The sequence below is a fragment of the Sander vitreus genome, chromosome 4, assembly GCF_031162955.1.
Source record: "Sander vitreus isolate 19-12246 chromosome 4, sanVit1, whole genome shotgun sequence".
In the NCBI taxonomy this organism is placed as follows: Eukaryota; Metazoa; Chordata; class Actinopteri; order Perciformes; family Percidae; genus Sander; species Sander vitreus.
This window is the reverse complement of record NC_135858.1, coordinates 28,931,410-28,945,039: the sequence shown is the minus strand read 5'-3', so window position 1 is coordinate 28,945,039 and position 13,630 is coordinate 28,931,410. Positions and strand designations below refer to the sequence as shown.

At 42.6% G+C, this 13,630-nt stretch overlaps 1 protein-coding gene across 1 annotated transcript in view; it reads left to right on the top strand.

The window, feature by feature from the left end:
• Window positions 1-13,630, top strand: part of chd6 (chromodomain helicase DNA binding protein 6) — a 165,742-nt gene that overhangs the window by 58,090 nt on the left and 94,022 nt on the right. The window contains 1 exon segment of the mRNA XM_078249261.1: window positions 10,516-11,140. Coding sequence (XP_078105387.1) covers window positions 10,516-11,140 — 625 coding nt within the window.

Here is a 13,630-nt window from a genome sequence, read left to right as displayed (position 1 = left end):
TAGATATTTAGACAAAGGATGCTAAAATAATCATGTGACATGCTCAAATCTGACGTTTTTTGCTAGCTACATCACTTCGTCAGCATTTAACCCTTAGTTGCATATTGTGGCGGCTATAGTTTTCCCCTCCGATGGTGATGCACGTCTCTATATTGATCCACAAGTAAAGAGTGTGAGTTTGCATTGAGTATGATACATCAACTAAGATATTGGTATGTGCAGCTGCAAGATGGCGTGAGAAATTCTTCAGATATAGTGTCTTGCATCATGAACCTCATGTAACACAACACTCATTTCCCACCGCTGTGTGAGTTCCTCTTCTGTCTTTTCATTTATAAATCCTGTCCACACAACTGCAGCTAACAGTTACAGATTGGTAGTCCTGCAGAGCACTGTGCAGATGCATCCCATAATCTGCAAACAAACGAACAAAAGCAAACCCAACAAGTATGAGCAAGTGATCACTGTAAGCCTGACATTACCAACACAAACATTAACATGGCCTTTTTTAATGTAGAGTGGATTTAGTGGGGCTTGTGTTCAGTAGTTTGCACCAGAAGACTCTCTTAGTAGCCAAGTGTCCATCACCATCAGCAGCTTCGCTCGATGTAAATCAGTCCCACTCTGCTGTCGGATTCACTGGTGCACACGGCTTATTGACTCCCCTGTCCTTGATACCACCTTCAGAAAGGCACATTCCCTCAGTTCTTCCTGAAACGCAGTGCTCGTCCAGCATTGATTGGTTTCAAATATTGATAGTTTGGCTCATGGTTTGATTGTTACTCTATCAGTACTTGTTTTTGTTGTTTTCACAACGGTGGCAGTTTCTTTTCTTCCCATGGTAGATGCCGTGGTCCTGGAGTTAATTTAAATTTAGGTTTCATGATGTGATGTCAAAAAAGCAGATAGTATTTTTTTATTACGGGAAAGATAGCCACAGGTTTTTTTTATCAGGCCCTCAGGAAGTGCGCCGGGCTTTGAAGCCCATTTGACGTAGCGGCCAAACAGTGGAATTACAAATCCTGTCTGTCACGTGATGCCCTCTGGCCCATAAAGACCTTTCCCCCCCCATACACTTACATGGCGAAAGAGACATCTGTAAATCAGTGGATACTTGTCACAACCCCCCGAGAAATGACTTGTTTCACTATCAGAATGTAATCCATTCAGTCCTATCACATTTAGAAAGTCTAGAAGAGCTAGCCTGACAAGCCAGACCCAGCAGCCATCTTCTTTGTTTTTTAAGTAGCAGGGAATTCACACGGAACCGTTGCAACTCTGCCGTCATTAGCCCGCCGACCGACTCTATACACAATGTGATTGGCCTGACCAGAGTTTGGTTTTTCCAGCTCGCAAGCCAACGGAGAGTTGCTAGACTGACCCTGGCTGCAAATTACATTTGCTGCCGCTAGGGTGCGTCTAGATTTCTAGGCTATAGAAGAGCTGCACGATAAAATCATTTTTATCCCTATTCAAGTTACCGGAGGGCTAAAGCTGAAGTAGCCAGCAGACGTCTCTAGTGCTCTATGGGCCGAAATAATGAGGAAGCAGTGCCCATCATCCGGCTTATTTTATTCAAGGAAGGTGAAGTTTTTTGGCCTCATGTGCCACTGGGCAACTCTCATAGGAATAAACGGGGCTCCCCCTCAAACGCTGTATCCAGGTTTTGTTATACATCCATGGTTTTTATACTTTCTCCAACAGAGGTGACAAATTACTGCCCTGTTCGTACTGTACTTGCTTGGTAATGGAGTTGAAAACAGGGCCGATTTTGCTTGGGAACCCTGGGGTGTTTTGGATTAGCTGGGAGGTTGTTCCGACATTATGATTGCCTTTCGAAACAAACTGCCATACTGATGTGTTGTACACACCACACCACAAGTGATTCCACACCACTTCCTGCGTGATGTCTAGTAGCTGACCCTGTGCTCTGACCTTCCTGTGGTGCAGCGAAGCTGAGACAATTTCCCTGCAGGGATCAATCAGGTAGCACATTATTATTCATTATCAAACCAGGGTTCGTTATACACACACTCTCATTCATATGTGTAGAGGAAAGTGTGCGCAGAATGTTCTCACCTTGGAGTTTGAATCCATAATGCAGTTTAATAGAGTCGTTATGGTCAGTGCAGCAGTCTTTAGTTAATTCAGCCTAACTAATTCAACAGTGCCCAAACAAAGAGATGAAATAATTACAAAGCACAGAAATTAATTACAGTGAATACAAAAACCACTGGGGAGAAAAACTTTGTGACATAAATAATTAAACACATTAATGACATATAAAGTAACAATGGCTACGCTCAGACTGCAGGCAAAAGTGGCCCAAATCCAATCTGATCCGATCAGATTTTTTCGTATGAGATTCAGTCCACTTCCATATGTGGTCCTGAATCAGACCCAGATCAGATTTTTTTCAATGTGGCCGCAGTGTGAACAACCAAGGCGGATTTGATGCGACTTTAACCTCAATAACCCTCGCTGCGTCCTCTCTCCCCGCGGGGAGGGGCGGGGCCCCCTGTTCCCGGTGCTGCTGTCAACCTGGATGGACCGTCCTCAATGTGCCCCAACGGCGTCGCGTCGCCAGGGCGGGGATCTGCTCACGTAAAAAAGGCGATGTCGGCAACCCACCTGAGCCGTCTTGAAACACGGACCGAGGAGTTTAACGCGCGCGAGAGTCAGAGGGTCGCCCCGTGGTGCAATAAAAGTGAGGGCCGGCGCGTACCGGCTGAGGTGGAATCCCGGTCCCCCGGGGTCGGGCACAACACCGGCCCGTCTCGCCCGCACTGTCGGGGAGGTGGAGCGTGTGTGAGGGCGAAGCCAGAGGAAACTCTGGTGGAGGCAGCCATAGCGGTCCTGACGTGCAAATCGGTCATCTGGCCACACAGACCTCTATAGTGAATTTGCAGCCATAACCCCACAAAAGGCCAAAATAGCCAATTTGGCTCTCTTTCTCTTCGTTCTTCTCCTCCTCAGCACCTGCTCATTAATGTTATGGCTGCCATTACACAAACATTTTGAAATAAAAGTGACAATGCTTACTTCCACCACTGCTCATTTTATAAAGGCCGCCGCAAGAAAGCGTGTCTTTGTTTACATTGTATAATGTGCTGTTGGATTGCTATTTATTTAGCAATTCTGTCTGCCATCGGACCTGATTGCAGCGCGCTAGCTAGCAGATCTAACGTTAGCTCTGCTAGCTAACATCGGCCGTCAAACAAACATCAATGATCCAATGTCTTTTGATAATTACACGTTTTTTCTTGCAGTAGCCTTTCTACAATTAGCCGTGCTAAAAGTTACTATGATCCGTTCAAGGAGTTGATAAGCGGACAGATTAGCTAGCTAGTTGATAAGTTCCTTCCACTTTATAAACAGCTAACCATAGCAGCTAACGTTAACGAGTCAAGCACCAGTATGCATTGTTCCATAGCTGGGCTAAGTGAAGCTTTTAAACAATAAAACTAGATGTTTTTATTTTTTGATTCATTCATCCAATTTAGTTTAGTTAAACCGTTAACCGACGATAATAATTTTGACGCATTAATTATTTAATCAGCTAAACAGTTTAAACAAAAATAAAAAAAGGAATTTAATAGTTTTTTTTTTGCATTGTGAATGAAAAATAGGCTACACAGTCTATTTCTTAACTTATAGCTAAGCTATGGCCTTTGCTACTGGACGTGACCAGCAGAGAGCCACCAACTTGGCCAAGAGCCTAAAGTGCAACTTGCCAGTGCAAAGTAAGCACTAGCAAGTTGCATTTTAGGCTCTTTTGTTCTGCCAAGTTGATGGCTCTCCGCTGGTCACGTCCAGTAGCAAAGGCAGTATCTACCATTGTCTCTTCCCCCAAAAAAACTGTCTGTTTATACATTTGTTAGGCTTACTGGCCTATAGGTAAGATAGTCACTAAGTTGGCCATCCACAGATACAGTTCATTCTAAGGATTCACTGTGCCACATGTACGTTTAACATTAAAAGATGATTTATACAATCATGCCAACAATTATTATTTCAATAGTTTAGTATTCTATGCGAAAAAAGCTATGTATAAAGGCTTAAGGCCGCCCTACATGTTATTGTAGGCCCAGTTTAATATGCAACTTAGTTTTATACAATATGTAGTAGGGGGTCCCTGCTCTGTCTCTCTTTCAGTTAAGGGGTCCTTGGCTTAAAAAATGTTGAAGACCCCTGACTTTTGACTCCAATTGTTAGTGAAGTATCACAAACATCGAGTAGATTCAGGACTCAACAGGGGGCGTTGGATCTGACTAAGTGGCTGTGACAGTGCGGGAGTTGTGCATTTTAGCAATGTACTACTGCAATCTATTCCCCATGTAGGCTGCGGTACACCAGTGGATGCAATGATTCAAAAGCTATGCTACAGAATTCATAACAAGCTTTATTTAACCTTGGTGGAATCACATTTTTGGTCTTTGTGACAAAAAGCCACCAATGGATATTAAAGCTTTGCTGCATTTTCGATTTAAATGAATCGTACTATTTGCCCACATGCTACACTGACCCTGAGGTCCACCTACTGGTCATAAATATTCATGGTTGCAAGTGTTTATGCAGACACAGGAGCCGTATTATAATATCTAGCACTTAAGCTCTGCTTCCCACCTAAATGTCTCTGGGCTGACAACCTGGTTTAAAAATCTGAGGTGGCTAAGAAGAAACAGGCATTCCCTGTCCTCCATTAGTGTTACAGACGTGGCCGTGGTAGAAATCACTCATCGGACATCATAGGTTTGTGGAAGACTAAGGTGCACGCATTTGGCAGGGGGTCAAGGGTTCCTCCCTCAAGAAAATGTTATGTTTTTTTAGTAAAAATAAAAATGCCATTTCACATCATTTTGGACCACTAAAAACGTTGGAAAAACTAGAGCAGATAATTAATAAATAACACTCAAAAAGCGTAAAGACAAAACTCGCTAAAGACGTCCACTGGGGACCAACAACAATCATTAGATCTGAGGAAAGTCATTTAGTTAGTTTTGATGCTCACATTGATTTTTACATTTTTTTCAGCTTAGGTGCTGCCCCAAACAGCTTGGGTGCTGCGCCTACGCCTTATAATGGCAGGGAAAACCCTGAGTACTACTGCAGGACTTTCCGCAGTGGTGAAGCAGCAGTAGAGCAAGTGTTTGAGCATTTGAGAGTGGAAGAGCGCTGTGCCGCTGATGATGAGTTCAGGGGAATGGAGGTTTGGATTCTGTGGTTTCAGGAGGAGGATGGTGGAAACAGTGATGTCACCGACAGCCCAGAACCTCGGCCTACCATGGGGCCTTTGTGGATCAGAGAGGAAAACTACACGCTTAAATGGAGTTTGTTCATCCTTTAAATGATGAGCTGCAAAGATGAATCGATTAGTTGTCAGCTATTACATTAATCGCCAACTATTTTGATAATCGTTCGGTTTGAGTCCTTTTTTTTTTATGAAAACATGTCAAAGTTCTCTGATTGCAGCTTGTTTAATGTGAATATGTTCTAGTTTCTTCTCTCCTCTGTAACAGTAAACTGAATATCTTTGAGTTGTGGACAAAACAAGACATTTGAGGACGTCATCTTGGGCTTTGGGAAAGACTGGTTGACATTTTTCACCATTTTCTGACATTTTATAGACCAATCGAGAAAATAATCGACAATGAAAATAATCAGTAAAAGTTGCAGCCCTGATCTGAAGTATATTTATCTCAATTATACAAGCAGCATCGCCAGGACTTTGGATGTCATCGTGTGATGATCCTTTTTGGTGTTTTTAAGGTTTTATATCAAAGCAAGCAGAAGCATCTTAGAGCTACTGGTGTTCCTGCATGAATGAAAATAGGAAGAAATGTAGGAGGAGGCCTACGACTAAAGTATGAAGTTCAATGAGTGAGTGCAATTTTCATTTTTCATGTGTGCTCGTGTGTAGAGTAATGCTCAGCTGTAGTGTGATATAACATGGTGCAGACCTACTGTGATTAATGCTGATGTGTAAAGACTGGCCTCAGAACGGTATGACACAGTTGACATTCATGGTGTTCATTGCTGTCTAAAGCAGGGCTCTTCAACCTTTTTTAGGCCAAGGACCCCTCAGCTGAAAGAGAGACGGAACAGGGACTCTTCACTACATACAGTATATTGTAAAAGAAAAGAGTTGCATATTAAACTGGGTCTACAATAAAGTGTAGGGTGGCCTAAAGCCTTTACGCATACCTTTTTATGGCGCGTATAATACTAAGGTATTAAAATCATATTTATTGACATTCATATATTTATACATCCTGTTTTAATGTTAAACATACATGTAGCAGTGAATCCTTAAATGTAACTGTATCTGTGGATGGCTTACCTTAACTACAGGCCAGTAGCCTGTCATCAATGTTGTGTACATTTAAAAACAAATCACACAATAGGCTGATTTATCTTAGTTAATAATATGTTGGACTCGTGTTTATGTATATTTTAACTTTTTTTTTTTTTAAACGATAACTTTGGGTCTGCATTAACTCTAAGGAAGATCTCCGGTCTAAAGGCTTCAAAAACAACATTTAGTATTCTAAGCCCTGAGCTTTTTCTGGGAAAATGTCTTGTATACAGGAAGTGATACGTTTCATGTTTCAGTTTGTTTTTGGGAATAGATAAAAGAACCAGAGCATACTGAGCAGGGGTAGTAATCTCTATTCTTACCTCCCCCGAGGGCTTTACTGTGCAGCTGCTGGAGGCCTCTCCTTTACTGGATTGCCGTGTAAACCAGTCTGAGCCCAGTCACAGGGTAGCAGCACGGATGTAAAACACCAATCCTTCTGCTGTCTCACACTGGCAGCGCTGTGAGGGGGGGGAGGTGTCGAATCATCAGCCACAACCAGCACACACTTACGGGCCAGCTACATGTACGCGTAACGTGTGCGGAGCGGATGCTCCAACACTACGCTCCCACTAAAATGAATGACACTGGCTACACCAGGCATGAGAGCGGATCCGCTCTACAAGCGTAAAAATAGGACCGTCTTCTATTTATATTTTTTTACGCGAGATCTTTTACACAGAAATGGATCATAAAGTGTCTATATTTCTTTAAAAATAAACTACGGACATACAGGAAACGACTTAATGACTGTCAATGAGCGTATTGGCAGTTTTGGTTTTGAGAGTTTCTGTTTTTAACAGCTGTAACACCCTGGGGTTGACGGAAGAATATTGTGCGTACTAAATCTTTACTCACAGCGTGATTCACACACCAAACGGCACATGCTCAGGGCGATGGGCACGCATGGTTTCTGCAGTGCTTGAAGTGGGGGGAAAAAAAAAAAAGGTGCCGGTACTGTCTTGCATTGGCAAATCATTATGACATTTCTACAGTGAAAAACAAAACTTGGAGATGTTGTTCCAGCAATATCTCCAACAATTTACATAAATTTATGTATTTATTTAAACAAGTCGTGTGTGTGTGGGGGGTCTATGATTCATTAAATCATCAATTCTCGGGCGCCTGGGTAGCTCACATGGTAGAGCTCATGCCCATATATAGAGATTTACTCCTCGACGTAGCGTTCGACTTCGACCTGCGTCACTTTGCTGCATGTCCCCCCCCTCCCCTTTCATGTCTTCAGCTGTCCTATAAAAGTAAAGGCGTAAAAATGCCCAATAAAAATAATCTTTTACCCCTTTCCCTCTCGTCTTTATCCTTCTCTCCCAATTTCTATCCATTCTCTCACTAACTTTTAGAGGGGAGAAACAAACGGTTAACGCCGGCAGTCATGTTTAACGAGCCTTCCCATATTTATTTGCCAGTGATCATTTTTATTAACTTTGGCACCCAACCTTACTGATCTCGGTCTTGTAGAGCCGGGAGCAGGGCCTGAATTTAACTTTTTAAAATCCACTAGCCACACAGGCTTTTTATCAGACAATGTTTTCTTCAATGACTCTTTAGTTCTCAACTAGCTTTTAGTCACGATTACAAAATAATTGAACTTTGTTTTGTCTGAACCGTACCCACGACCGTCGCTGCAGTACATTGGCTCCATACTGCTGTCGTAGATCAGCCACACAGGACCTTGCCGTTGTCGCTAACTGTCCACTTGGTATTAAAACGTCTTCTTTTACTTTTCTTTGAATCATCCTCATCTTTTTTTGTTGGTTGCTTGTTTCCGCCGGCCTCTTCAACCTCAGCAATGTGCTGCCACATTTTTTAGCTTAAATCCAAGGAAATGGCCGACTTGGTTGAAATGTGAAAGAACATTGGCAAAAAAAAAACAACTACACACAACTAATGAATCACTCAATTCTCATTGGCTACTCGCCAGTGTGGCAGGTAGACAGACAGTTTCACCCGCATTTGGTGCATGGCTGGGTGTTAATTTCAGGCCTTGCTTGCTGCTGCTGAAAACAAGGTTGAGAGATGAGAGAGAATTAAAACAGAGAAAACCAAACTAATGAACTGAAAGATGCTATAAGCTCCATAATAAAGCTGAAGGGAACCGCAGAGTTGGGTTATAACTTTCTGTGTGTTTGTCACTTTGAGCGACCCTTTCCATATAACACATGGACATTGAATCCATTGTTGAATACAAATAATAATCATAATAATAGTACTGTTAATTCTCAAATAAAATCTAGTATTGAAATAATGGACACAGTACAAACAAATGAAAGCCTGTAGTTAATCAAAGTCCTGGTAAAAAAAATACATTGAGAGGGGTGGGAATTGCTTGTATATCATACATTTCCACAGCATTGATTCCATTAGAACAGCAGAGTCACGTTCTACTGTACTCGGCACTCTGTTGCTTTTGAGTTTCTCTCTTTAACAGAAATGTTGTTTTTATTTGCTAATGAATTATATTCACTTCTGCTTTGCCTTCTTTTTGACCACTCTCAGCGAAACTCAACACTTTCTGCAGATTTTTCGGCGTCCAGGAAAGAGAGGGGTTTTGAAAGTGTTGATTGACAGTAGCTTAACATCTATCGGAAAAGAAATGAGAAAGTAGAGCTAGCGAGAATGAATTGGTGAATGACGGCAGTATGAAAATGGTAAATTTAAAGAGCCCCTATTATGCTTTTTGGGATTTTAGTGGGTTATATAGTTTCTTGTGTATGTAATAGATGTATAAATTAGAGATGGTCCGATACCATTTTTTGCTTACTGATTCCGATACCTGAACTTGCGTATCGGCCGATACCAAGTACCGATCCGATACCAGTGTGTCATACATTTTATTATGTCTTAACAGCTGTATCCTACTATCCCTGTATGGATGTGATATTATTTCTGTCTTTGTTGTTGGCCTGGCTCAGGTTAAACTTTTTGTGAAACATGAACAAACAAACAATGAACTTTCTTTTATTCTCCAGTTTGACAGTCAGTTATAACGGAAAAAGAACTTTAAATAAACTACTTTAACGTAGATTATCTTTAGGGCTTTATTACGTGGTATCGGATCGGTGCATTAACTCCAGTACTTCCCGATACCAACGTTTTAGGCAGTATCGGAGCCGATACCGATACTGGTATTGGCTCATCTCTAGTATAAAGTACAAAAAAAATACAGATTGTTTCTCTCCCACAGACAGCACTTTTTGTTAACTTCCTGAAAACATCTCGCCCACATTCCTGTTTGAAATACCAGCCCAGTTTTTTATATATACGCTGCCTGAGCAAGCACAGCCCGCCCAGTGGCTTGTTTGAATTTGGTTGACCAATCACAACAGAGTGGGCCAGCTGACCAATCAGTGCAGACTGGGCGGGCCAAGAGCTCAAGTAGAGAAGTCTCGTTCGAGATGAGCCAGGCCTGGGCAGAATGGATCACCGGCGATCGCCGCCCCAGTGCACGCCGCTTAGATTTGAGTCTGACCTGATCCCGACTTGCTCTGACGTCATGCACACGTGGGCAGCGATAACCTCACGAGATCAAGGCGGCCACAGGTTTTAGCCAGCCGACACAGTTGCTTTCCAACGACTGTAAGACCCAGTGCATGCTGGGAAACGCCTGGCTCTCAGCTGATCAGCTGATTGGTTCAGAATCAACTCACTACGATGATGTTTTATATAAACTTTGTTTTGTTGTTGAATTGGAGGGATTTTAACTGCTATTTGTCTGATTTTAAATGTTGTGTGTCTGATAGTGACGTTTCGAAGTCAGAGAGATTAAGTCCGTTTGCAGATCAACATAGAGGAAACGCTGAAATCAGAATTGGATCTAACAGTATGTGAGTCTTTCTGTGACTTCCCGTTCAGCCTGAAGGCTGCTGGAAACGGCTGGAAACTGTCCGACTTGACCGCAGCTTTTTGTCTCCGCCCACTGCTGTTGCCGCCTGCTCTCGTCCATCTTTACAGGCGAAGCACAGTTCATCTCGAACGAGCCTTGTTGTTTCAGGTCGAGGCACTGCAGCAATGGGCAGTATGAGAAACATTATATCTTTTTGAACATCGAAGCGCGTAAACCTATTCTAGTAGACCCCCAAATATGACGCTGAAAAGCTCTTTAGGGGCTCTTTAATTTACAACCCATTTCTGTTTTTCAGATGTTCACTGGTGTCCTGAAGCATACGCCACCTCCGGCCTCCGCCGCTGCAGCCTCCTCCTCCGCCTCGGACCAAAAGAGTCACGCACAAACCACAGTTCCCACAATCCCGCGGGGACACCTGGTCCTGGGCCCCAAGGACAAGCTCCGCCTCCTCACCCCCGTGGGCAGCACGGCGGCGCCCAATCACTGCGCTGGGGCGGCTGGGGCCCCTGCCGCTAGGCACTCCGGAGGAGCCGCGAGACCTCCTTCCTCTCTGAGCGAGGAGGACGATGGAGGAGGAGGAGGAGGAGGAGGAGGAGGAGGAGGAGGCAGGGTTAAGAAGAAACGGAAGAAAAAGGACAAGAGAGAACGGGAGAAAGGAGGAGTGGAGGCGGAGGAAAGGGAAAGCAGCAAACCAAAGAAACGAAAGGAGGAGAAGGTGGCGACGGTGGTCACACTGAGGAAGGAGCCCAGGGAGCGAAAGAAGGGTAGGACCAAGGGGACGGAGCTGAAGGATGTGGCGGTGGGGAAAGCACCAGGGGCCACAGTGGGCCCCGGACCAGCTCAGCTGCCTGTTAAGGTGCCCGGCAAAAGAGGAAGGAAACCCAAGATCAAAGTCCTACCTCCTGTTCCCCCCAATCAAGGTACGAAATCGCAATATGGACTAGTGCAATATCTAAATCGAAAAATTTGTGGTGTGTGTGGAGTCAACAACCAAAGAAAATAGCAGGCTCACAACAAGCATTGAAGCCGGAACATTTCAACACTAATTGGAAGGCACAGATAATAACTACTCTATTCTTAAATGTCCCTAAATCATGATCAGACATGTTGGTACAAATTATTATTATTATTATTATTATTATAATTATTATTATAATGTGGGTGTGTGTGTGTGTGTGTGTGTGTGTGTGTGTGTGTGTGTGTGTGTGGCGCTGCATTAGCATTCTTTTAAAGCTGAACATTGTGAGAATCAAAAATTGCAGTAAGACACCACTTCTCATCTTGAGCCGAGATTATGCTCAATGTCTTCTAAAACGCGTAACGTTACTGAATATATGAATTATGGATGCAATGCATCATCCAAAAGCTTTAATGAAGTGCTGATAAGTATGCCAAGGCGAAAATACATGGTCAAAGTTTTCTTTCATACGCGATAGAGAGGTTTGCATAGTAAGCAACAGTTTTTCGTTTTTTTCCCCCCGAAGAAGGTCTCATGAAATGCTTCTCAATAGAACCACTTTTTATCTGCGTGCCTGCATAAACTTCTCCAATACCAGTTAGGCCAATAGACGTCTCAGAAACAATGAAAGTCTTTTCCAATACGCTGGTGCTTCCTCCGTTATGAGACAAACAAAGATGTATATCCCTGCGTCACGATCTTTGTCACTGCTAACTCCAACGTTGGCCTATGTGGAGCTCCAGAGTGTTCAATATTGGATACATTATTATGAAATGCATTATCACATGAATGTATTGTGGAAAACGATTAGTGAGAATATTTAAGAAATGATTAAAACTCAACTAGGGCTGAAACGATTCCTCGAGTAGCTCCAATAATTCGATTACTAAAAATGATTTTGAATGCAAAATGATTTGCCTCGAAGCTTCGCTGAATTAATGTTACCAACGTTGTATCGCTCACGGTGTTTCCGCACGGAGGATTATTACTGTCGCGCACCGGGCTGACGCTGCTTGCGACACATGCCATGAAGACTGATTACAAAATGAAGAAAGAGAGCGTAAATAGTGCGGGGCTAAGAGAAGAGACAGGCTGGAGAAAACCACAGAAAGTGTCCAAAGTTTGGAATCGGTTCAAACGTAGTTAAAACGAGAACTCTGTACAGCGCGTCTACTGAAAAATCGAACGAGCTCACCACAATAATAGCACGACGTCAGTGCTTCAGCATCTCAACAGAAAACATTGAGTCTAACTTTATCATCCATTCCACGAAGCGGACCCGACAAAAGTAAATCAGAGTCGTATTGGACGATGAAACTACACCAAACACAACAACTACCAAAAACAAAGACAAGAAAATACCTAGTGGTGACCACAATTTGATCTAAAGAGCCGACGTGTTGACTATCCCTTCGGAAAAACAGCTGATTGTTGCGCACCATTTTCTCTCACTCTGATCAACGATCTACTAGAATAAGTGTAACAGAGCTGTGTGGCATAACTATTTGCCAAGTATAACTAATAACTACATATAGGCCTATATGCAGATCAGTCTCAGGTTGAAACTTGTAGTTCTGAAAGTTAAGTTGCACAACTTAAGGTCATGTTTATGTATGTTTAATGTAGGCCTTAGTGTGAGGTTGATGTCATTTCAGAAAATGTTTTCTTTAAAAACAATGTAATATGGCACTTAAATGCACTTAATATGTTTAGTCTTTTTGAGAGATGATATTGTAAGCAATGTAGGCAATAAAAATGTTGCTTTTTCCGAAAATGAAACCAAACTATTGTATATTATTAAGTGTAAGTATTTCTTATCCGATTACTCGATTAATCAATGGAATAATCGGTAGAATACTACTAATCGATAGCTGCAGCCCTAAACTCAACTCCTCATCATTCTTATTTTCACAATGGAGTTTTATAGGACTTTTCTAAATGGTTTTATTCATAATGTCACTTTCCACCTTTCAGCCAGTCTCATGTCCCCTGTCTCTTAAGCCAGCAAGCTCAACAACTGCTAACCAGAATTGGCCACCTGGCACCTGTTAGCCAGAGCAACAGCGATGCCATTATGAATCTTAATAACTGTGGTCATCCACTGACTTTTTCTCTAGCGCCAGCAGCAGGGTAAATCCAGACAGCTAGCTAATGCCAATAAACCAGGGCACGTTTTTCTCCCATCCCAAAATGCTGTGTGGCGTTCAATGTGTTTTCACTGTTGATTTGTTTCACTGTTTTTTAACTTAAATAATTGCAACATCTTTCCAGAAGTCAATGAGTTATTGTGTTAAATAATCGCGACTTCAATATTGACCAACATAATTGTGATTATGATTTTTTTTTTTTCCCGTAATCGAGCAGCCCTGATTATTGGATGGATTGCCGTGAAATTTGATTGGCAGCATTCATGTCCACCTCAGGATAAATCGTAATCGTTTCCCGTCGAGGG